The 26212-nt window shown below is 43.3% G+C and overlaps 1 protein-coding gene across 1 annotated transcript in view; it reads left to right on the top strand.

Annotated features, from left to right (window-relative positions):
* The window catches only part of ppil2 (peptidylprolyl isomerase (cyclophilin)-like 2), a 296148-nt gene that overhangs the window by 99533 nt on the left and 170403 nt on the right, over positions 1 to 26212 (top strand). Inside the window, exon 10 of the mRNA XM_068005535.1 lies at positions 7876 to 8036. Within this exon, the coding sequence (XP_067861636.1) occupies positions 7876 to 8036 (161 nt within the window). The remainder of the gene's footprint in view (positions 1 to 7875; positions 8037 to 26212) is intronic.

The following is a 26212-nucleotide window of genomic DNA, read 5'->3' as shown; positions in this document are numbered from 1 at the left end:
AGTAGGAGCAGGAGTAGGCCATACGGCCCCTCCAGCCTGCTTCGCCATTCAATAAGAACATGGCTGATCTTCTATCTCAACTCCATTTTCCCGCCCTATCCCCATATCCCTTGATTCCCTTAGTGTGCAAAAATCTATCGATTTCAGTCTTGAATGTACTCAACAACTGAGTAGCCACAGCCTTCTGGGGTAGAGAATTCCTAATATTCACAAGTCTCTGAGTGAAGAAATTTTTCCTCATCTCTGTCCTAAATCTCAGTACCCCTTATCTTGAGACTATGACCCCTAGTTCTAGACTCTCCAGCTGGGGAAAAAGCCTCTCAGCATCTACCCTGTCAAGCCCTCTAAGAATTTTATACGTTTCAATGAGATCACCTCTCATATAAACTCCAGAGAATATAGGCCCATTCTACACAATCTCTCCTCATAGGACAACCCACTCATCCCAGGAATCAATCTAGTGAACCTTTGTTGTACCACCTCTAAGGCAAGTATATCCCTCCTTAGGTAAGGAGACCAAAACTGTACACGTTTCTCCGGTGTGGTCTCACCAGAGGCCTATATAATTGCAGCAAGACCTCCTTACTCTTTTACTTCAACCCCCTTGCAATAAAGGCTAACATACCATTGGTCTTCCTAATTGCTTGCTGTACCTGCATGCTAACTTTCTGTGTTTCGTGTACAAGGACACCCAAATCCCTCTGACTACCAACATTTCTTAGTCTCTTACATGGAAACATAGAAAATAGGAGCAAGAGTAGGCCATTCGGGCCTGTTCCGCCATTCAAGATGATCATAGCTGATCGTCTAACTCAGTACCCTGTTCCCGCTTTTTCCCCATATCCCTTCATCCCTTTAGCATTAAGAAATATATCCAACTCCTTCTTGAATACATCTAATGACTTGGCCTCCACTGCCTTCTGTGGTAGAGAATTCCACAGGTTCACCACCCTCTGAGTGAAGAAATTTCTCCTCATCTCGGTTCCAAATGGCATACCCCGTATCCTGAGACTGTGACCCCTGGTTCTGGACTCCCCAGCCATTGGGAACACCCTCCTTGCATCTAGTCTATCTAGTCCTGTTAGAATTTTATGTGTTTCGATGAGATCACCTCTCATTCTTCTAAACTCTAGTGAATATAGGCCTAGTCGACCCAATCTCTCCTCATATATCAGTCCTGCCATCCCAGGAATCAGTCTGGTAAACCCTTGTTGCACTCCCTCCATGGCAAGGATATCCTTCCTCCGATAAGGAGACCAAAACTGCACACAATACTCCAGATGTGGTCTCACCAAGGCCCTGTACAACTGCTCCTGTACTCAAATCCATTTGCAATGTAGGCCAACATACCATTCACTTTCCTAACTGCTTGCTGCACCTGAATGCTCGCTTTCAGCGACTGGTGTACGAGGACACCCAGGTCTTGTTGCACCTCCCCTTTCCCAATCTATCACCATTCAGACAATATCTGCCTTTCTGTTTTTACAACCAAAGTGGATAACCTCACATTTATCCACGTTATACTGCATCTGCCATGTTCTTGCCCACTCACCCAACTTGTCTAAATCTTATTGGAGCCTCTTTGCATTCTCCTCACAGCTCACATTCACCCCAGCTTTGTATCGTCTGCAAACTTGGAAATGTTACATTTAGTTCCCTCATCCAAATCATTGCTATATATTGTGAATAGCTGGGGCCCAAGCACTGATCCCTGCAGTACCCTACTAGTCACTGCCTCCCACCCGGAAAAAGACCCGTTTATTCCTACTCTCTGTTTCCTGCCTGTCAACCAATTCTCAATCCATGCCAGTATATTCCCCCCAATCCCATGTACTTTAATTTTGCACACTAACTTCTTGTGTGGGACCTTATCAAAAGCCTTCTGAAAATCCTCAAAAAAACTCCAGTAGATTTGTTAAGCATGATTTCCCTTTCATAAACCCATGCTGACTTTGTCCAATCCCGTTAATGCCCTCCAAATGTTCTGTTATCACATCTTTTATAATAGACTCTAGCATGTTCCCCACTACTGATGTTAGGCTAACTGGTCTGTAATTCCCTGTTTTTTCTCTCCCTCCTTTTTTAAATAGTGGGGTTACATTTACCACCCTCCAATCTGTAGGAACTGTTCCAGAGTCTATAGAATTTTGGAAGATGACTACCAATGCATCCACTATTTCCAGGGCTACTTCTTTTAGTACTCTGGGATGTAGATTATCAGGCCCTTGGGACTTGTCAGTCTTTAGCCCCATTAATTTCCCTAACATTTTTTTACTAATACTGTTTTCCTTCAGTTCCTCCCTCACATCCTTGGTTCCCTAACATTTCTGGGAGGTTATTTGTGTCCTCCTTTGTGAAGACAGAACCAAAGTATGTGTTTAATTGTTCCGCCATTTCTTTGTTCCCCATTATAATTTCCCCCATTCCTGACAGTAAGGGACCTACATTTGTCTACACTAATCTTTATCTCTTGACATATTTATAGAAGCTTTTACAGTCAGTTTTTATATTCCCTGCTAGTTTACCTTTTAAAAACTTTTCTGCTTTTCTATTCTTCCTACCAAAGTGGATAATTTCACATTTCACCACATTATACTCTATCTGCCACCTTCTTGCCCACTCACTTGACCTGTCTGGATCCCTTTGCAGCCTCTTTGCATCCTCCTGACCGCTTACTTTCCCACCTAGCTTTGTATCGTCAGCAAACTTGGATACATTACACTCGGTCCCCTCATCTAAGTCATTGATATAGATTGTAAACTGCTGAGGCTCAAGCATTAATCCTTGCAGCACCCCACGAGTTACAACCTGCCAACCTGAAAATGAGTTTATTCCTACTCTCTGTTTTCTGTCCGTTAGCCAATCAATCCATGCTAATATATTACCCCTAATCCCATGAGCCCTAATCTTGTGTAACAACCTCTTGTGTGGCACCTTATTGAATGCCTTTTGAAAATCCAAATATACTACATCCACTGGTTCCCCCTTATCTACCCTGCTAATTATACCCTCAAAAAAACTCTTAATAGATTTGTTAAACACGATTTCCCTTTCATAAAGCCATATTATGATTTTCTAAGTGCCCTAATACTATGTCCTTAATAATAGATTCTATAATTTTCCCTACTACTAATGTCAGGCTAACTGGCCTATTGTTCCCTGTTTTCTCTCTCTCTCTCTCCATTCTTGAAAAGCGGAGGGTATAGTTGCAGTGGTATATTTGTAGGTGGCAGACTAGCGGAGGAGGGGAAGCTTTTCCAAATCTTTAATTACATCTAATGTACTTACATAGAAATTAGAATACAGAAACATGCCATTCAGCCCAACCAATCAGTGTGTGATGTTTATCCTTCATACAAGTACCTCCAAGTTCCCCTCCAAGTCACGCACCATCCTGACTTGGCCATATGCCGTTCTTTCATCGTCACTGGGTCAAAATCCTGGAACTCCCAACCTAACAGCGCTGTGAGAGAACCTTCACCACACGGTTTGCAGCGGTTCAAGAAAGCGGCTCACCACCAACGTCTCAAGGGCAACTAGGGATGGGCAATAGATGTTGGCTTTGCTAGCGGCGCCCATATCCCAAGCATGAATTTTTTAAAAAGTCCTAATTCCCTGTCCCATAGTCCTTTATTCCCCTTTCTTTCAAACATAATAACAGGAGTAGGCTATTTAGTCCCTTGAGTCTGTTCTGCCATTCAGTGAGATCATGGCTGATCTGTGACCTAACTCCATGTACTCGCCGTAGCCCTTAATACTTCTGGTTAATAAAAATCTATAAATCTCAGATTTAAAATTAACAATTGAGCTAGCATCAACTGCCATTTGCGGAAGAGAGTTCCAAACATCTACCACCCTTTGCGTGTAGAAGTGTTTCCTAACTTCGCTCCTGAAAGCTGTAATTTTTAGACACTGTCTCCTAGTCCTAGACTCTCCAATCAGCGGAAATAGTTCCTAAATTCAAGGAATAGGTACCCTATTTTGTGTAATCTCTCCTTGTAATTTAACCCTTGGAGTCTAGTTATCATTCTAGTAAATCTACACTGCACTCCCTCCAAGGCCAATATATCTTTCCTAAGGTGCAGTGAACAGAACTGAATACAATACTCCAGTGGTGGTCTAACCAGGGCTTTGTACAGCTGTAATGTAACTTCTACCGCCCTTGTATTCTAGTCCTCCAGATAAAACCGATCTACAAATGTATAAACCCTAACTTAAAGCCATTAAGCCAATCCAGCTCACCTATTCTGTTTGTTATTAGCACTGGAATAAAACATTTATCTATCTTGATTCAGTGCTGAGCCCATATCTCTCTGATTCCTGCGGATTGAGCTATCCACCAGTTCCCCTCAACGGGAGTTTCAATTGGGGAAATGCAAATTAAATAGAATCTGCAAATCCTACTCAAAAATGTCAAAGTACATTTCTCTCCATCTGGTCAAAGAGCCAGACTGGTCACCGGTTCCTGGATCTCAGCCGGTGGTGATCTGTAACTGGCATCCAGGAGATGCAGCAGAGTGCTTTCCTGTCACTTCCTCTCTCCTTTCTGTGGAAAATCTATGGAGCTGCACAGAAAATAGGCCAGGCACAATGGAGAACTTGCTGTATGGTGCAGGACCAAACACTGACTCCCACAATCCCATAGTAGTTATTGAGGAGATAGCTGCAGCTATAGTGTTGAACACTTCATAGAAAAGTCTAAAGTGTATGCAAAGTCATCACTGAGGACGAACCCTTACAGGTGATAATTGTACCAAATTATTTTGGACATATTGCAGCCAATTTTTTTAAAGTTATTTATGTTTGATTTTATATATAAAACAATTTATAAAGAGATGCAATTCTTTAATGAATGTAATAAAGTGGAATTAGATGTGAAAGATTTAAAAGATGTCGGGACTATTTGCAAATTAATTGGGTGGAAAAAAAGCTGTGTTTCCATACAGATAATTAGACTGGATAATATACTTCTAATAAATCAAGGAAATTTAAGTTAGTTTTTTAAAATTAAAATGTGATTGTGAGATAAAAACCTTGGAATAATAATTGGCTTCTTTAAGTGGGTGCTCAACTCCTTGTAAACTGCTGGTGTATCATAAAATGGCTTTGCATCTAAACGATTCACATGCCATCCATGCAACACGTCTTGTGCAGATATTTGCCAGTTTTTCTCTTAGAAATCACACAGTATTACAGACTAGCAAGTATATGTATTAAAACAATCAAGGGCTAGATCCATTCAAATTTCTTTCATGTAGAAGATCCCCTCCATGATAAGATATGCAATTTCAATGACCAAACATGTCTTTTTATGGACGAATTTATCATCCCAATCAAGCCCAAGAGGAATGTCCTATCATTTTTGATAAATTGCCATCAGTTTTATTACCTAGATCAAAAAATCCAATCTGCAGAAGTATTTAACTGCAAAATTCCAGAATAACTGCAGAGTGTAATGTGTTCTGAAAGTATGCAACCACGTAGCAAGGCAAAGCTACATTGTGTTGGCCAGTGTAGCCACAGGCAGAAACTTGCCAGTCCTCTGAACCTGATAGTTCAAATTGACCTAAGTCTTTTTTGAGTGAGCCTGAAGTACACTTTACCACTAAATATGTGTGACCTTCAGCACACAGCCCTGTACAGGACCTGCCCTGAGCTCATTGCTGAATTGTGTTGGCCAGGTCTGGGCATAGAGGTGGTTCAGGCAATAGCCTTGTACCTTCTTGCAGCTATGTGGTACTATGTCCTTGTCTGTATTAATCAGGTGATGGTGGAATTTAGCAAAATAGCTTGAATGCACTGCGCTTTTTATATTGCAGTTCATTCTCGAAATGCTCATAGGCTGGCTGTGAGATCTGCAATAATTGTATTGTCATGTTATTTGATCTAATATTGATCATCTTGTTGAAGAGAGACTTTTGTTTTCCCCGATTTCTGTATGTAAGTGCACTTGTCCATGCAAACCAGAAAGGTTCAAGGTTTAATCCCTGGCGTGCGGTGAATTAATCAATCTTGGCTGTGCTGCCAATGAATAGGGGTGAGAGCATGCTACAATAAGCTTTAGCATATCCGGGGAATTTGGGGAAATCAGCTAGCAATCCTGGATCCCCCTGTGTGAAGACTTGACTATAATGTTCTTCAAGTTCAGACTCCCAAGTAGAAGAATGGTCAATTGGACAGGGTACTGGAGGACTGCCACCACCTATGGAAGGATCAAACATCAGAGGAAGAGTTGAAGGGGGAAAAAAAACAGATTCTTGCCACAATTTTTCTGACTCTGTTTTAAATTCCTTTTTCATCACCCTGCAATTTCCACCTCTGATTTCTCTAGCATTTCCTTCACCTTAAGCATAGGTCAACATTCATCCCTCTCTAAATGGGTCCCCCAAGCTTTTCATGAGTTGAAGTTTCTGTTGTTTGCACCTCTTCAAATATGAGATGTTAAGCTTCTGTTTTGGAAGGCAGCGTTACTGGTGGCTTTCATTTCAACTCACAGAGTTAGCGAATTAAGGCTTTATTTTTAAATTTGTCCCCCCATCCCTGCATTTCCTCCTCACACTTCTTTCTTTCCTTTCTGAACCACAGTAATAAGTCACAATTCATCTTTCCCTAACTGGACTCAGCCCTATTTGACCTGGCAGCCAATGGAGCAGTCCACAGGACACACTCAGGGTTTCTGCCAAAAGTACTGTCTTTAATTTAATTTAGGACTGAAGATCATAATTCCCCCTTTTGATCCTTCTCCTTAAGTCAGGACTAGACTATTGTTTTTACTGTTTACGATTGTAAAACATTGTGTTATTACATAAACTGTCCCAACTCTTCCAACAAAAAACTAAGCGGTTAATTGTCTCTCAAGTGTTCCTCAGATCTGGGGCAATGCAGCAGATCGCCAAATAGATGGTGGAATCCATTCGGCAATGTCATTTCTCAGGGACAAGCTCCATTAGTTGTTCGAACCACCTGATGGTTGCTTCCGAGACATCACTAAATCAAGTCTCGGTTGGTAGTGCTTTATATATTTATGAACAACTGTTACCTAGGTTTCACCCCTATAGATGATGATGCCTTTGGCAGATCTGTTCTAGCAGCTTAAGTTTCTGCCCCACCCCCTTCCCTCATGGGTCTCCCGAAGTCAAATCTTAATATAACTTTGTTAATTTTTTTTTTACAGTGTTTAAAGGTTGCTGAATAAAGATAGATGAACTAACTTGTAGAGCCGGCCTTATTCTTCAAATGATATACATCCTCCACATCCTTAAGTCTCGCAGCAGGTCATGTTTTGGGGCTTTAGGATTCTTGATTCCTTAGTTTAGCTCATACTAGTTACAGATCAAAACAAACATGCTCAACCCATGATCAGAACTTATAAATGACACAAGAATCAGGTGCCACGTTGGCAACACTTGAAATCTCTGACATCAAAACATCAGTGGGTATGCCCATCACTGGTTCCTATGAAGGAATGTAAGCCTATAGTAGGTGGAAGAAGCATTTAATTCCAACAATGAAGACCCTACAAGGTAGGTAATCTATCTTTTTGATCAAGCTGTTTTATTTATTACAAAGGGACAACGACAGGAATTTAGACTGAGATGGTACTGAAGTGGTACATCACTAATACCCTGGGCTACACAATATCCTGCGAAGTCTAGTCATTTATTCAGAATAACCCAGCTATTGAGTGCTTGAGTTTAATTACAACAATGAATTCTAAATAAATAGAATACTTCAATGGAAGAGACTTTTTGATAATCCAGAAATTCACGTGACCTCATTTCCCCCACTGTTTGCTGTGTACTACACAAGACCAAAGGAAAAGAATTACACTAGTTTCCTGTAGCATTTCTCACTCCTACCCTGTCTCTTTTCCAGATGAGGAGAAAGCAAAGTCAGATCCATCGTATTATCTCAAAACCACTAGTCTGGAGCTGAGGGAGACACTGAGTGAACTGTACAGAGACTATAAGGGCGATGAACTATTGGCATCTACCATGAAAGAACCAGAAAAGAAGAAAGTGGATAAAATAAATGCGGTGAGTTCAAGTATCCATTAATTCATAGGAATAGAAGTGAGCAAAGATTTTTTGCCAATGAACAAAGCACCATGTTAAATGGGAGAACCAATATTTTTCTGATCTTTGGAGAATCTGGGGATTATTGTTGAGGGAGAACTTGAATTGATGATTGTAGCTAATGTTTTAGTCTAATTAAATAAAAAAAAATGGGTATCAATGTAATTTATTTGAATGGTTCAATTGGCTTCTATTTTTAATATATAAAAGTTATGGATAACCAAAAGTGATTAGACAATCAATTTGAGGGGTTCACATCTCATAAACTGAAAGCAAAGCTGAAGTGATTGATAGCTGACCTCTGTATCCTGAGATTAAGTTACTGTTTTCAAATCGCTCCAAAGTGCTTCGAAAAACTTTATAGTATATATTATGAAACTATGTCAAGATGTTATATTCATGCAATTTGTTGAATAGTTTTATTCAGTTTTTCTTTTAAATAATCAGAGTTCATTTTTGACAATTGAGCATCAATGATTATGGTGATGATCTCGAAAGTTGATTAATTTTTAAGCTGGCATATGTTGGGAGGCCCTCTGCCACCAGCATGTGACAGAGTACATTAAAGCGGTACAGGTAAATCTTCAATTGTTGAAAATCTGAAATAGTATCCAACAATACTGGAAATGCACAGCAGGTCTGTCAGCATCTGGAAGAACCCAATGTTCTGACAGTGTCTCCAAAACATAAATCTGCCTTTTATCTTTGCAGATGCTGACAGACCTGCTGTGTATATCTGGTATTTTCTTTTGTTATAGTTTATTAAAATACTGAATTTCTGCCACAATCATATATCCTAGACAGTCTTTATGATTGATTACTCAATGAGCCAACTGCAACCCCTGGTAGTAAAGAGAGATTACTGGATAGGAAGCAGTGGAATGCAGAAATCATGAGTGATTTCATTGCTACTTGTGCAGTGTTGAGTTCATCAGGAATGAAATAAATTCCATATTCCCCAGTTACCTGCTGAATGTTTGTTATAGGAGGGGGAGTGTTTGCTAGTGCTGTTGGGGAGGGTTTAAACTAATGTGGCAGGGGGATTGGAACCGATGCAGGAAGTCAGTGGGAAGTAAAGTGGTGACAGAAACAAAAGGCAGTAAGGGAGAGTGTACAAAACATGACCGGACAGATGGTCTGAGAAAGCAGGGCAAAGACCAAGGGAAGTCGAGATTAAATTGCATTTATTTCAATGCAAGAAGTCTGATGGGCAAGGCAGATGAACTCAAGACATGGATGGGTACATGGGACTGGGATGTTATAGCTATTACTGAAACATGGCTAAGGGGGGGGCAGGACTGGCAGCTCAATGTTCCAGGGTACAGATGCTATAGGAAAGATAGAGCAGGAGGTAAGAGAGGAGGGGGAGTTGCGTTCTTGATTAGGGAGAACATCACGGCAGTAGTGAGAGGGGATATATCCGAGGGTTCGCCCACTGAGTCCATATGGGTAGAACTGAAAAATAAGAAGGGAGAGATCACTTTGATAGGATTGTACTACAGACCCCCAAATAGTTCACGGGAAATTGAGGAGCAAAAATGTAAGGAGATTACAGACAGCTGCAAGAAAAATAGGGTGGTAATAGTCGGGGACTTTAACTTTCCCAACATTGACTGGGACAGCCATAGCATTAGGGGCTTGGATGGAGAGAAATTTGTTGAGTGTATTCAGGAGGAATTTCTCATTCAGTATGTGGATGGCCCGACTAGAGAGGGGGCAAAACTTGACCTCCTCTTGGGAAATAAGGAAGGGCAGGTGACAGAAGTGTTAGTGAGGGATCACTTTGGGACCAGTGATCATAATTCCATTAGTTTTAAGATAGCTATGGAGAAGGATAGGTCTGGCCCAAAAGTTAAAATTCTAAATTGGGGAAAGGCCAATTTTGATGGTATTAGACAGGAACTTTCAGAAGTTGATTGGGAGAGTCTGTTGGCAGGCAAAGGGACGTCTGGTAAGTGGGAGGCTTTCAACAGTGTGTTAACCAGGGTTCAGGGTAAGCACATTCCTTATAAAGTGAAGGGCAAGGCTGGTAGAAGTAGGGAACCTTGGATGACTCGGGAGATTGTGGCCCTAGTCAGAAAGAAGAAGGAGGCATATGACATGCATAGACAGCTGGGATCAAGTGGATCCCTTGAAGAGTATAGAGATTGCCAGAGTAGAGTTAAGAGAGAAATCAGGAGGGCAAAAAGGGGACATGAGTTTGCTTTGGCAGATAAGGCAAAGGAGAATCCAAAGAGCTTCTACAAATACATAAAGGGCAAAAGAGTAACTAGGGAGAGAGTAGGGCCTCTTAAGGATCAACAAGGTCATCTATGTGCGGAACCACAAGAGATGGGTGAGATCCTAAATGAATATTTCACATCGGTATTTACGGTTGAGAAAGGCATGGATGTTAGGGAACTTGGGGAAATAAATAGTGATGTCTTGAGGAGTGTACATATTACAGAGAGGGAGGTGCTGGAAGTCTTAACGCGCATCAAGGTAGATACATCTCCGGGACCTGATGAAATGTATCCCAGGACGTTATGGGAGGTTAGGGAGGAAATTGCGGGTCCCCTAGCAGAGATATTTGAATCATCGACAGCTACAGGTGAGGTGCCTGAAGATTGGAGGGTAGAAAATGTTGTGCCTTTGTTTAAGAAGGGCGGCAGGGAAAAGCCTGGGAACTACAGCCTGACATCTGTAGTGGGTAAGTTGTTAGAGGGTATTCTGAGAGACAGGATCTACAGGCATTTGGAGAGGCAGGGGCTGATTAGGAACAGTCAGCATGGTTTTGTGAGAGGAAAATCATGTCTCACGAATTTGACTGAGTTTTTTGAAGGGGTAACCAAGAAGATAGATGAGGGCTGTGCAGTAGACGTGGTCTACATGGACTTTAGCAAAGCCTTTGACAAGGTACCGCATGGTAGGTTGTTACATAAGGTTAAATCTCACTGGATCCAAGGTGAGGTAGCCAATTGGATACAAAATTGGATTGACGACAGAAGACAGGGTGGTTGTAGAGGGTTGTTTTTCAAACTGGAGGCCTGTGACCAGCGGTGTGCCTCAGGGATCGGTGCTGGGTCCGCTGTTATTTGTTATTTATATTAATGATTTGGATGAGAATTTAGGAGGCATGGTTAGTAAGTTTGCAGATGACACCAAGATTGGTGGCATTGTGGACAGTGAAGAAGGTTATCTAGGATTGCAACGGGATCTTGATAAATTGGGCCAGTGGGCCGATGAATGGCAGATGGAGCTTAATTTAGATAAATGTGAGGTGATGCATTTTGGTAGATTGAATTGGGCCAGGACCTACTCCGTTAATGGTAGGGCGTTGGGGAGAGTTATAGAACAAAGAGATCTAGGAGTACAGGTTCATAGCTCCTTTAAAGTGGAGTCACAGGTGGATAGGGTGGTGAAGGAGGCATTCAGCATGCTTGGTTTCATTGGTCAGAACATTGAATACAGGAGTTGGGATGTCTTGTTGAAGTTGTACAAGACATTAGTAAGGCCACACTTGGAATACTGTGTACAGTTCTGGTCACCCTATTATAGAAAGGATATTATTAAACTAGAAAGAGTGCAGAAAAGATTTACTAGGATGCTACCGGGACTTGATGGTTTGACTTAAAGGGAGAGGTTGGATAGACTGAGACTTTTTTCCCTGGAGAGTAGGAGGTTTAGGGGTGATCTTATAGAAGTCTATAAAATAATGAGGGGCATAGATAAGGTAGATAGTCAACATCTTTTCCCAAAGGTAGGGGAGTCTATAACGAGGGGGCATAGATTTAAGGTGAGAGGGGAGAGATACAAAAGGATCCAGAGGGGCAATTTTTTCACTCAAAGGGTGGTGAGTGTCTGGAACGAGCTGCCAGAGGCAGTAGTAGAGGCAGGTACAATTTTGTCTTTTAAAAAGCATTTGGACAGTTACATGGGTAAGATGGGTATAGAGGGATATGGGCCAAGTGCAGGCAATTGGGACTAGCTTAGTGGTACAAACTGGGCGACATGGACATGTTGGGCCGAAGGGCCTATTTCCATGTTGTAAACTTCTATGATTCTATATTTGTGTATTTAATGCAGCACCAGTCACATGATGCCTGTTACTTTCAGATCAAGTAACACAATTCCCTTTGGAAGCCCTCTGCTGATGTCATATCAGTTCTATCTTGCTGTGTGTCTGCTGCATTATGTTAAAAAGTCCAAAACATTATATAAAAATAAAACCATATATGGCATGGGTAGATTTTCCCAGCAGTATTTGTGTATGTGAAATACATAAATCACGTGAGGGAGAGCTGATCATCTCTCACCACTCACGCGCTACCAGGAGTACATGTTTCCATCACAAGTAAATATGATCTATTTCTGATCAGTTAAATATAGTCACTTTGTGCTGTACTTCAGTAGTAATGCTTCTTGGCAATTCAGTTAAGAGCTAATTGAAATAGATCGTGAGGGAATGCTGGATAATCTTGGACATTCTGCGATAGTTGGGGACCCAGTATAGGAGATGAGGATTGTTGGTATTTGGTGTTCTTAATGCTTGCTGCTGATTCCCCTTGTTAATATGTGGTGGATTGGTGGTATAATAAATACAGACTGCTAAGAAGGAATGGCTATAACACTGTCCTTTGGCCCTGCTCCAATATGCAGTCATTTAAAGTAATCCACATTTAATTGCAAGTCCAATTCTTTCACCTGTCTGCTTCAGTTGTCCCGATCACCATGAATGCTATGAATCCCTCACGCAGGTCACCTGGCCACTTTAGGTTGGTATCATCAGGAAATTTGGTATATTAGAAGTACCCTGCTCTAAATTGTTTGAAACAGTGCAAATAGTGGGCCAAAAAAAATTCTGTGGAACTCTGCTTTTCACTACTTGAAGAGGTAATCAATAGTGATCATTGCTATCAGCCTTCTGTTGCCAAACTAACTTCCAGTCTAGCAAGCTAATCTGCCATCATACCATTTGTCCTTATCATTTTTAAAAGCCTCAAGCACAGAACTTTGGAAAAGCCTCTGAAAATCCAAGTTGATGCTATCTACTGGATGACTCTGATCGGCAAATGTATTCACATCTTCAAAGAATTCCAGTAGATTTGTGACCCTAGACTTACTGTTTCTAAAACCACGCAACAAGCATTTATGGATGCTGTGCTATTTAATGAGCATTCATTGCATCTGGTAAAATGCATTTAAGCACTTTCTGCACTGGCAACGTTGAACGACTGGTCTATAAGTCTTTGATTCATATCTGGCATTTATTTTGAATAATTGGATTACATTAGTTATCCACCAGTCCTCAGGTACTGACCTGGTATTTATGGAGCTTCTTAAAAACATTTAATTAGTCCCTTGCCTATAATTTGTCTCTATACCAATGATCAGGTAAATGCGACCCCAGGAGCTGTTTGACTTGATGACTGAAACAGTCTCTCTCTTTGCTGCTTGACCTGGTCATCATTTAAATGGATACAGGTGCTTCAGAAACTGTTTTATGTTCTCCAGCAGCTGCAGACCCTTCCACTCTTCACAATACTGGTTGAATAAATATACAAATCTAGATGATTACAGCGCATGAAGCAACTCCGTGCACTGGTGCATGGGAAACATTTATTGCCGAATGCTCTTGACGGTTAACTTCAAATTTATTGCTGTTAAATGGCAGGGCTGAAGTTTTTAATTAATGTAGCTTGACACATTCCTGGAGTTTTCTGATGACCTCCATTTCTGGAGTAATGTCATACAGATCAGTCGTGTCCTGTTTCCATTTGGCAGCATTTAACCAGTGCTGAAAGCTATATTAAGCCAGGTGAGTATAAACAACGTTACTGATTCCATGCTGTAATTGGTTTACAGTGATCTCACACGATCGGGCTTTAACCTCATGGACTGGTTTTATTGTCTCCACAACAGTGACTGCCCCGATGTAAGCAGGGAATTGGATCCATTTTTAAAAATGTATTCTCAGGATGTGGCCAACAGTAGCAAAGCCAGTGTATCGCCTACCTCTAACTGCCCAATGCATGATTTTTTTTAAGCTGTGGTTAATTTTATTGCTGGCCTTGAAATGCTTTAAACTTTGGGCTGAATTATTACTGCCCCTGTACACAGATGGTCAATAAAAGGACTGCACCCATTCAATATACGGAGTGAGTATTGACACCACTGTGTCAACCATTGAGTTGGAGACTGACAGCGAGACTTACAGCAAACAGAGTCTATTTTACAGCAAATAAAGTCTATTTACTCAGCAAACAGAGTCTCTGCAAACTACAGCAAACCAAACTCATGACCGAAACTATAGCAACGTCTCCTGATAAAAACAGGATTATTTCTCCAGCAAAATGCAGTGAGTGGATAGTTACATAATACAATTAATCGGTGTAAAATCAATCCGTCACTTACAGCGGTGCGGTTTCCATAGAATCATAGAATCATAGAAGTTACAACATGGAAACAGGCCCTTCGGCCCAACATGTCCATGTCGCCCAGTTTATACCACTAAGCTAGTCCCAATTGCCTGCACTTGGCCCATATCCCTCGATACCCATCTTCCCCATGTAACTGTCCAAATGCTTTTTAAAAGACAAAATTGTACCCGCCTCTACTACTGCCTCTGGCAGCTCGTTCCAGACACTCACCACCCTTTGAGTGAAAAAATTTCCCCTCTGGATCCTTTTGTATCTCTCCCCTCTCACCTTAAATCTGTGCCCCCTCGTTATAGACTCCCCTACCTTTGGGAAAAGATTTTGACTATCGACCTTATCTATGCCCCTCATTATTTTATAGACTTCTATAAGATCACCCCTTAACCTCCTACTCTCCAGGGAATAAAGTCCCAGTCTGTCTAACCTCTCCCTGTAAGTCAAACCATCAAGTCCCGGTAGCATCCTAGTAAATCTTTTCTGCACTCTTTCTAGTTTAATAATATCCTTTCTATAATAGGGTGACCAGAACTGTACACAGTACTCCAAGTGTGGCCTCACCAATGCCCTGTACAACTTCAACAAGACATCCCAACTCCTGCATTCAATGTTCTGACCAATGAAACCAAGCATGCTGAATGCCTTCTTCACCACCCTATCCACCTGTGACTCCACTTTCAAGGAGCTATGAATCTGTACTCCTAGATCTCTTTGTTCTATAACTCTCCCCAACGCCCTACCATTAACGGAGTAGGTCCTGGCCCGATTCGATCTACCAAAATGCATCACCTCACATTTATCTAAATTAAACTCCATCTGCCATTCATCGGCCCACTGGCCCAATTTATCAAGATCCCGTTGCAATCCTAGATAACCTTCTTCACTGTCCACAATGCCACCAATCTTGGTGTCATCTGCAAACTTACTAACCATGCCTCCTAAATTCTCATCCAAATCATTAATATAAATAACAAATAACAGCGGACCCAGCACCGATCCCTGAGGCACACCGCTGGACACAGGCATCCAGTTTGAAAAACAACCCTCGACAACCACCCTCTGTCTTCTGTCGTCAAGCCAATTTTGTATCCAATTGGCTACCTCACCTTGGATCCCATGAGATTTAACCTTATGTAACAACCTACCATGCGGTACCTTGTCAAATGCTTTGCTGAAGTCCATGTAGACCACGTCTACTGCACAGCCCTCATCTATCTTCTTGGTTACCCCTTCAAAAAACTCAATCAAATTCGTGAGACATGATTTTCCTCTCACAAAACCATGCTGACTGTTCCTAATTAGTCCCTGCCTCTCCAAATGCCTGTAGATTCTGTCCCTCAGAACACCCTCCAACAACTTACCCACTACAGATGTCAGGCTCACTGGTCTGTAGTTCCCAGGCTTTTCCCTGCCGCCCTTCTTAAACAAAGGCACAACATTTGCTACCCTCCAATCTTCAGGCACCTCACCTGTAGCGGTGGATGATTCAAATATCTCTGCTAGGGGACCCGCAATTTCCTCCCTAACCTCCCATAACGTCCTGGGATACATTTCATCAGGTCCCGGAGATTTATCTACCTTGATGCGCGTTAAGACTTCCAGCACCTCCCTCTCTGTAATATGTACACTCCTCAAGACATCACTATTTATTTCCCCAAGTTCCCTAACATCCATGCCTTTCTCAACCGTAAATACCGATGTGAAATATTCATTCAGGATCTCACCCATCTCTTGTGGTTCCGCACATAGATGACCTTGTTGATCCTTAAGAGGCCCTACTCTCTCCCTAGTTACCCTTTTGCCCTTTATGTATTTGTAGAAGCTCTTTGGATTCACCTTTGCCTGATCTGCCAAAGCAATCTCATATCCCCTTTTTGCCCTCCTGATTTCTCTCTTAACTCTACTCCGGCAATCTCTATACTCTTCAAGGGATCCACTTGATCCCAGCTGCCTATGCATGTCATATGCCTCCTTCTTATTTTTGACTAGTGCCTCAATCTCCCGAGTCATCCAAGGTTCCCTACTTCTACCAGCCTTGCCCTTCACTTTATAAGGAATGTGCTTACCCTGAACCCTGGTTAACACACTTTTGAAAGCCTCCCACTTACCAGACGTCCCTTTGCCTGCCAACAGACTCTCCCAATCAACTTCTGAAAGTTCCTGTCTAATACCATCAAAATTGGCCTTTCCCCAATTTAGAATTTTAACTTTTGGGCCAGACCTATCCTTCTCCATAGCTATCTTAAAACTAATGGAATTATGATCACTGGTCCCAAAGTGATCCCTCACTAACACTTCTGTCACCTGCCCTTCCTTATTTCCCAAGAGGAGGTCAAGTTTTGCCCCCTCTCTAGTCGGGCCATCCACATACTGAATGAGAAATTCCTCCTGAATACACTCAACAAATTTCTCTCCATCCAAGCCCCTAATGCTATGGCTGTCCCAGTCAATGTTGGGAAAGTTAAAGTCCCTACTATTACCACCCTATTTTTCTTGCAGCTGTCTGTAATCTCCTTACATATTTGCTCCTCAATTTCCCGTTGACTATTTGGGGGTCTGTAGTACAATCCTATCAAAGTGATCTCTCCCTTCTTATTTTTCAGTTCTACCCATATGGACTCAGTGGGCGAACCCTCGGATATATCCCCTCTCACTACTGCCGTGATGTTCTCCCTAATCAAGAACGCAACTCCCCCTCCTCTCTTACCTCCTGCTCTATCTTTCCTATAGCATCTGTACCCTGGAACATTGAGCTGCCAGTCCTGCCCCTCCCTTAGCCATGTTTCAGTAATAGCTATAACATCCCAGTCCCATGTACCCATCCATGCCCTGAGTTCATCTGCCTTGCCCATCAGACTTCTTGCATTGAAATAAATGCAATTTAATCTCGACTTCCCTTGGTCTTTGCCCTGCTTTCTCAGACCATCTGTCCGGTCATGTTCTGTACACTCTCCCTTACTGCCTTTTGTTTCTGTCACCACTTTATTTCCCACTGACTTCCTGCATCGGTTCCAATCCCCCTGCCACATTAGTTTAAACCCTCCCCAACAGCACTGGCAAACACTCCCCCTAGGACATTGGTTCCAGTCCTGCCCAGATGCAGACCGTCCAATTTGTACTGGTCCCACCTCCCCCAGAACCGGTTCCAATGGCCCAGGAATTTGAATCCCTCCAGCTTGCACCATCTCTCAAGCCACGTATTCATCTTAGCTATCCTGTCATTCCTACTCTGACTAACCCGTGGCACTGGTAGCAATCCTGAGATTACTACCTTTGAGGTCCTACTCTTTAGTTTAACTCCTAACTCCCTAAATTCAGCTTGTAGGACCTCATCCTGTTTTTTACCTATATCGTTGGTGCCTATATGCACCACGACAACTGGCTGTTCACCCTCCCCCTCCAGAATGTCCTGCAGCCGCTCCGAGACATCCTTGACCCTTGCACCAGGGAGGCAACATACCATCCTGGAGTCTCGGTTGCGTCCGCAGAAACGCCTGTCTATTCCCCTTACAATCGAGTCCCCTATCACTATAGCTCTGCCACTCTTTTTCCTGCCCTCCTGTGCAGCAGAGCCAGCCACGGTGCCATGAACCTGGCCACTGCCACCTTCCCCTGGTGAGCCATCTCCGCCAACAGTATCCAAAACGGTATACCTGTTTTGGAGGGAGATGACCGCAGGGGACCCCTGCACTGCCTTCCTACTCTTCCTCTGTCTGTTGGTCACCCATTCACTATCTCCCTCAGTAATTTTTATCTGCGGTGTGACCAACTCACTGAACGTGCTATCCACGACTTTCTCAGCATCGCGGATGCTCCAAAGTGAGTCCATCCGCAGCTCCAGAGCCGTCAAGCAGTCAAACAATAGCTGCAGCTGGACACACTTCCCGCAGGTGAAGGAATCAGGGATACAGGAAGGAGCCCTGAATTCCCACATCCCACAAGAGGAACATGACACGGCGCTGGGATCTCCTGCCATGACTTAACCCTTAAATTAGCTTAAGAACAACTACAATGTCAAGAGAAAAAAAAAAAGGAAAGAAAAACTACTTACCACTCCCTTTAAGGAGTTTACTCCTTTAAATTGTTCTCAATTTAGAGAATGTTAACTACACTAGGGACCTTGATTCACTAAAAAATAAACGCTACTTCCTATAAGACCTGCAGACCTTCCCTTTCCTTTTACTTCAGTTACTGTAGATAAGGAGAAATACTCACCTGAACCTACTCACCAATCAGGTGCCTCCCCTGTGTCGCGTCCCGATCTGATTCCTGACGTCACTTCGAACTCGGTCGCAGCTCCGCTCGGCTCGGCTCCTCTCAGCTGTTCTCAGCGCTCTGAAATCCCGCCTTTTATCGGACGCTCCCTCCGCTCGGCTCGGCTCCTCTCAGCTGTTCTCAGCGCTCTGAAATCCCGCCTTTTATCGGACGCTCCCTCCGCTCGGCTCGGCTCCTCTCAGCGCTCTGAAATCCCGCCTTTTATCGGACGCTCCCTCCGCTCGGCTCGGCTCCTCTCAGCTGTTCTCAGCGCTCTGAAATCCCGCCTTTTATCGGACGCTCCCTCCGCTCAGCTCGGCTCCTCTCAGCTGTTCTCAGCGCTCTGAAATCCCGCCTTTTATCGGACGCTCCCTCCACTCGGCTCGGCTCCTCTCAGCGCTCTGAAATCCCGCCTTTTATCGGACGCTCCCTCCGCTCGGCTCGGCTCCTCTCAGCTGTTCTCAGCGCTCTGAAATCCCGCCTTTTATCGGACGCTCCCTCCGCTCGGCTCGGCTCCTCTCAGCTGTTCTCAGCGCTCTGAAATCCCGCCTTTTATCGGACGCTCCCTCCGCTCGGCTCGGCTCCTCTCAGCTGTTCTCAGCGCTCTGAAATCCCGCCTTTTATCGGACGCTCCCTCCGCTCGGCTCGGCTCCTCTCAGCGCTCTGAAATCCCGCCTTTTATCGGACGCTCCCTCCGCTCGGCTCGGCTCCTCTCAGCTGTTCTCAGCGCTCTGAAATCCCGCCTTTTATCGGACGCTCCCTCCGCTCGGCTCCTCTCAGCTGTTCTCAGCGCTCTGAAATCCCGCCTTTTATCGGACGCTCCCTCCGCTCGGCTCGGCTCCTCTCAGCGCTCTGAAATCCCGCCTTTTATCGGACGCTCCCTCCGCTCGGCTCGGCTCCTCTCAGCTGTTCTCAGCGCTCTGAAATCCCGCCTTTTATCGGACGCTCCCTCCGCTCGGCTCGGATGGGGGAATTACCCAACCATCCTCTCCATTCTGGCCGAGACTTGTGGTATAACTATATGTAGCCTTCAAAATTATACATGACTGCTGATATTAAATTGCCAGTGTTTCAAACTGTTTTAGTACAGCAGTGTGCTTCATTCTGAAAAGTACTTTTTTTAAGCTGATGCACAAAAGAGATTTGTTTTGCAGAGAGTATAGCACATTTTTTGAGTATCTTATAAATATGCAAATTCTGGTTAGGTACAAGCGGCATACCCATGGCAACCTGAAACACACAATGTCTTTTTACATTGGCATCACTGGGATTGCCCTTTCTGAAGTGTATCCACTCATTTCATTGGGACATACCTTTACCACATTATTATTCTAGCTCCATGTGTTGCCCAGTAGATGATGCACCTTTGCCAGTATCATGTCTGTGGTTTCATGTGTTGCCTGATAGATGGAAGGACTACATTTGATTTTTGCACAGCTACAGTATCTTGGGTTCATAGTCCCAGCTTGATGTATGTACACAGGGCTAAAATCAAAATGACTACAGTGCAAATTTACACCCCTTACAAAGTTTAAACTGCACCAAAGAGAACTTGAATTCCCAATATTTTGATTCGTGTACTACTGTCCCCTTGTGATCCCATGTTTATTGGCCCTGTTTCACAAACTGGTCATTTTTGACTTGTGTTTCAAAGATCTGATCTGAACAATTTGAAATCCTACATGATATTTGTTACATCAGTGGCTGGAGTCTAACCTAGCACAAAGGAAGATGGTAGTGGTTGTTGGAGGCCAATCATCCCAGCCCCAGGACTTTGCTGCAGGAGTTCCTCAGGGCAGTGTCCTAGGCCCAACCATCTTCAGCTGCTTCATCAATGACCTTCCCTCCATCATAAGGTCAGAAATGGGGATGTTTGCTGATGATTGCACAGTGTTCAGTTCCATTTGCAACCTATCAAATAATGAAGCAGTCCGAGCCCACATGCAGCAAGATCTGGACAACATCCAGGCTTGGGCTGATAGGTGGCAAGTAACATTCGCGCCAGACAAATGCCAGGCAATGACCATCTCCAACAAGAGAGAGTCTAACCACCTCCCCATGACATTCAACGGCATTACAATCACCGAATCCCCCACCATCAACATCCTGGGGGTCACCATTGACCAGAAACTTAACTGGACCAGCCATATAAATACTGTTGCTACAAGAGCAGGTCAGAGGCTGGATATTCTGCAACGAGTGACTCACCTCCTGACTCCCCAAAGCCTTTCCACCATCTACAAGGCACAAGTCAGGAGTGTGATGGAATACTCTCCACTTGCCTGAATGAGTGCAGCTCCAACAACACAAGAAGCTCGACACCATCCAGGACAAAGCAGCCCGCTTGATTGGCACCCCATCCACCACCGGCGCACTGTGGCTGCAGTGTATACTATCCATGGGATGCACTGCAGCAACTCGCCAAGGTTTCTTCGACAGCACCTCCCAAACCCATGACTTCTACCACCTAGAAGGACAAGAGCAGCAGGCACATGGGAACAACACCACCTGCACGTTCCCCTCCAAGTTACACACCATCCCGACTTGGAAATATATTGCCGTTCCTTCATCATCGCTGGGTCAAAATCCTAGAACTCCCTTCCTAACAGCACTGTAGGAGAACCTTCACCACACGGACTGCAGCAGTTCAAGAAGGCGGCTCACCACCACCTTCTTAAGGGCAAATAGGGATGGGCAATAAATGCCGGCCTCGCCAGCGACGCCCGGATCCCATGAACAAATTTTAAAAATGTGTTCGCTGCAGTGAATGGTTTAAATACCAGGGAACGCTAGTTTAAATATTAGGAATTTAGGAGTAAGAAGGGAAGTCGGGTGAAACCTTCTCACCCATACAGTAATAGACTTGAGTAAGTTACCAAGGCAGGTTGCTGAAGTGGACAATATAAACAGGACCAAATGGCAATTAGATACATTTCTGGAGAGAAAAGAGACATAGGAATATAAGAACATATGAAATAGGAGCAGGAGTAGGCCATACGGCCCCTGGAGCCTGCTCCGCCATTCAATAAGGTCATGGCTAATCTACCTCAACTCCCACTTTCCCGCCCTATCCCCATATCCCTTGATTCCCTTAGTGTCCAAATATCCATCGATCACAGTCTTGAATATATTCAATGACTGAGCATCCGCAGCCCTCTGGGCTAGAGCATTCTGAAGATTCACAAGTCTCTGAGTGAAGAAATTTTTCTTCATCTTGCTCCTAAATGGCTGACCCCTTACCTTGAGACTATGACTTCTTGTTCTAGACTCTCCAGCCAAGGGAAACAGCCTCTCAGAATTTTATACGTTTCAATGAGATCACCTCTCATTCTTCTAAACTCCAGAGAATATAGGCCGTTCTACACAATCTCTCCTCATAGGACTTCTCATCCCAGGAATCAATCTAGTGAACCTTTATTGCACCCCCTCTAAGGCAAGTATATCTTTCCTTCAGTAAGGAGACCAAACTGTACGCAGTACTCCAGGTGTGGTCTCACCAGAACCCAATATAATTGCAGCAAGACCTCCATTGTCATACTCCAATCCCCTTGCAGTAAACGCTAACATACCATTTGCCTTCCTAATTGCTTGCTGTACCTGCATGCTAGCTTTCAGTGATTCATGTACAAGGACACCCAAATCCCTCTGACTACCAATATTTCTTAGTCTCTCACCTTTTAAAAAATATTCTGCTTTTCTTTTCTTCCTACCAAAGTGGATAATTTCACATTTCCCCACATTATACTCCATCTGCCACCTTCTTAACCTGTCTATATCCCTTTGCAGCCTCTTTGCGTCCTTCTCACAGCTTACTTTCCCACCTAGCTTTGTATCGTCAGCAATCTTGGATACATTACACTTGGTCCCCTCATCTATGTCATTGATTTCGATTGTAAACAGTTGAGGCACAAGCACTGATCCTTACGGCACCCCAATAGTTACAACCTGCCAGTCCAAAAATGGGTTTATTCCTGCTCTCTGTTTTCTATCCGTTAACCAATCCTCAAACCTCGTTAATATATTACCCCTAATCCCATGAACCCTAATCTTGTGTAACAACCTCTTGTGTGGCACTTTATCAAATGCCTTTTGAAAATCCAAATATACTGCATCCACTGGCTCCCCCTTATCTACCCTGCTAGTTACACCCTCAAAAAATTCTCATAGATTTGTTAAACACGATTTCCCTTTCATAAAACCGTGTTGACTCTGCCTAATCATATTATGATTTTCTAAGTGTTCTGTTACTATGTCCTTAATAGATTCTATCATTTTCCCTACCACTGATATCTGGCTAACAGGCCTATAGTTCCCTGTTTTCTCTCTCCCTCCTTTCTTGAATAGCGGGGTTACATTTGCTACCTTCCAATCCATGGGGACCATTCTAGAATCTTGAGAATTCTGGAAGATCAAAACCAGTGGGACCACTATCTCTGCAGCCACTTCTTTTAAATCCCTAGGATATAGGCTATCAGATCCAGGGGATTTGTCGGCTTTTAGTCCCATTAATTTCTCCAGTACTTTTCTTTACTCATCTTAATTACTTAGAATCATAGAAAGGTTACAGCATGGAAGGAGGCCATTCGGCCCATCGAGTCCGTGCCGGTGCTATGCAAGAGCAATCCAGCTAGTCCCACTGCCCCGCCCTATCCCCGTAGCCCTGCTTTTTTTTTTCCCTTTCAAGTACTTATCCAGTTCCCTTTTGAAGGCCATGATTGAATCTGCCTCCACCACCCCACCCCGGCAGTGCATTCCAGATCCTAACCAATCGCTACGTAAAAAGGTTTCTCCTCATGTCACCTTTGGTTCTTTTGCCAATCAACCTTAAATCCATGTCCTCTGGTTTTTGACCCTTCTGCCAATAGGAACAGTTTCTTTCTATCTATTCTGTCTAGATTCTTCATGATTTTAAATACTTCCATCAAATCTTCTCTCAGCCTTCTCTGTTCCAAGGAGAACAACCCCAGCTTCTCCAGTCTATCCACGTAACGAAAGTCCCTCATCCCTGGAATCATTCCAATAAATCTTTTCTGCACCCTCTCTAAGGCCTTCACATCTTTCCTGAAGTGCGATGCTCAGAACTGGATGCAATACTCCAGTTGTGGTCAAACCAGTGTTTTATAAAGGTTCTTCGTGAGTCCCTTGCTTTTGTACTCTGTGCCTCTATTTATAAAGCCAAGGATCCTGTATGCTTTTTTAACCGCTTTCTCAACCTGCCCTGCCATTTTCAATGATTTGTGCACACATACCCCCAGATCTCTCCTTGTGCCGCTCTTAGAATTGTGCCCTCTAGTTTATATTGCCTCTCCTCGTTCTTCCTACCGAAATGTATCACTTCGCATTTTTCTGCGTTAAATTTCACCTGCCACGTGTCAGCCTATTCCACCAGCCTGTCTATGTCCTTTTGAAGTCTGTCACTATCCTCCTCACTGTTCACTGCACTTCCAAGTTTTGTGTCATCTGCAAATTTTGAAATTGTACACCCAAGTCCAAGTCATTAATATATATCAAGAAATGCAGTGGTCCTAGTACCGACCCTGGGGAACACCACTGGAGACCTTCCTCCAATCCAAAAAACAACCGCTCGCCACTACTTTCTGCTTCCTGTTACTTAACTAATTTTGTATCCATGGAGCTACTCCCCCCTTTATTCCACGAGCTTCAATCTTGATGACAAGCCCATTATGTGGCACTTTATCAAAAGCCTTTTGAAAGTCCATATACACCATATCAACAGCATTGCCTTCATCTACCCTCACTGTTACCTCATCAAAAAACTCTATCAAGTTAGTTCAACATGATTTGCCTTTAACAAATCTGTGCTGGCTTTCCCTAATCAATCCATACTTATCCAAGCGACTGCTAATTCTGTCCCGGATTATCATTTTTAAAAGTTTTCCCACCATCGAGGGTAAACTGATTGGCCTGTAGTCGCTGGGTTTATCCTTGCATGTTAAGTTCCTCACTTTCATTAAACCCTTGGTTCTCCACTATGTTTTTTGTGTCTTCTACTGTGAAGATGGATACAAAATACAATATTTGTTAGAAGTCTCTGCCATTTCCTTATTTCCCATTATAATATTTCTTGTTTCTGCCTCTAAGGGATCCACGTTTACTTTCGCTAATCTCTTCCCTTTTATATACTTGTAGACACTTTTACAATCTGTTTTTATATTTCTTGCTAGTTTACTCTCATATTCAATTTTCTCCCTCTTTATCAATTTCTTGGTCACCTTAGCTGATTTCTAAAAACCCTCCCAATCCTCAGACTTACTACTCTTTTTGACAACATTGTAAGCCTCATCTTTTAATCCAATACTGTCCTTAACTTCTCCAGTTAGCCACCTTTGGATAATTTTTCCCGTGGCATTTTTATTCTTCAAGGGAATGTATATTCGTTGAGAATTAGGAATTATTTCTTCAAATGTTCGCCGCTGCTTATCTACCGTCATATCCTTTAATCTAATTTCCCAATCTACCTTCGGCATCTCGCTCCTCATACCTATGTAATTGGCTTTGTTTAAATTTAAGACCCTAGTTTCGGACTTAACCACATCACTCTCAAACGCAATATGTAATTCTATCATATTGTGATCACTCTGCCCCAGAGGACCCTTAACTATAAGATTACTAATTAACCCTGTCTCATTACGCAATACTAGATCTAAAATAGCCTGTTCCCGAGTTGGTTCCTTGACATATTGTTCTAGAATGCATTCCATGAACTCATCCTCCAAACTACTTTTGCCAATTTGGTTTGCCCAGTCTATATGAAGATTAAAGTTCTCTATGATTATTGCATTGCCCTTGTTACATGCTCTTCTAAATTTTCCTGATTTAAACTCTGTCCAACACTATAACTACTGTTAGGGGGCCTATAAACTACTCCCACCGGTGTTTTCTGCCCCTTGTTATTTTCTTAGCTCCACCCATACTGATTCTACATCCTGATTTCCTGAGCTAAGATCCTTTCTCACTACTGCCTTTATCTCACCCTTTATTATCAGGATTACTTGTTGGACAAGGGCAAAGGCTGAGGCTCCTCCACCATTGCATCTGGGGTCCCCTTACCTGCCTGACTCACAGTCACATCCCCCTGTCCCTGACTACAAACCAAATCTAAACCAATACTTAACCTAATGGGTGTGACTGCCTCCTGGTTCAAAGTGTCCAGATTACACTCCCTCTTCCTGATGCATTGCAATGTCTGCACCTCGGACTCATAGAGTCATAGAGTCATACAGCACGGATAGAGGCCCTTCGGCCCATCGTGTCCGCGCCGGCCATCAGCCCTGTCTACTCTAATCCCATATTCCAGCATTTGGTCCGTAGCCTTGTATGCTATGGCATTTCAAGTGCTCATCCAAATGCTTCTTGAATGTTGTGAGGGTTCCTGCCTCCAGGTCAACAACTCTGAGACGAAGTTCCTCGAGTTGCAGACACTTACTGCACGTGGTTGTTCAGAATCTT

This window comes from Heptranchias perlo, chromosome 25 (assembly GCF_035084215.1).
Source record: "Heptranchias perlo isolate sHepPer1 chromosome 25, sHepPer1.hap1, whole genome shotgun sequence".
NCBI lineage: Eukaryota > Metazoa > Chordata > Chondrichthyes > Hexanchiformes > Hexanchidae > Heptranchias > Heptranchias perlo.
The sequence above is the reverse complement of the archived record's forward strand: the minus strand, read 5'-3'. Positions and strand labels throughout refer to the sequence as shown.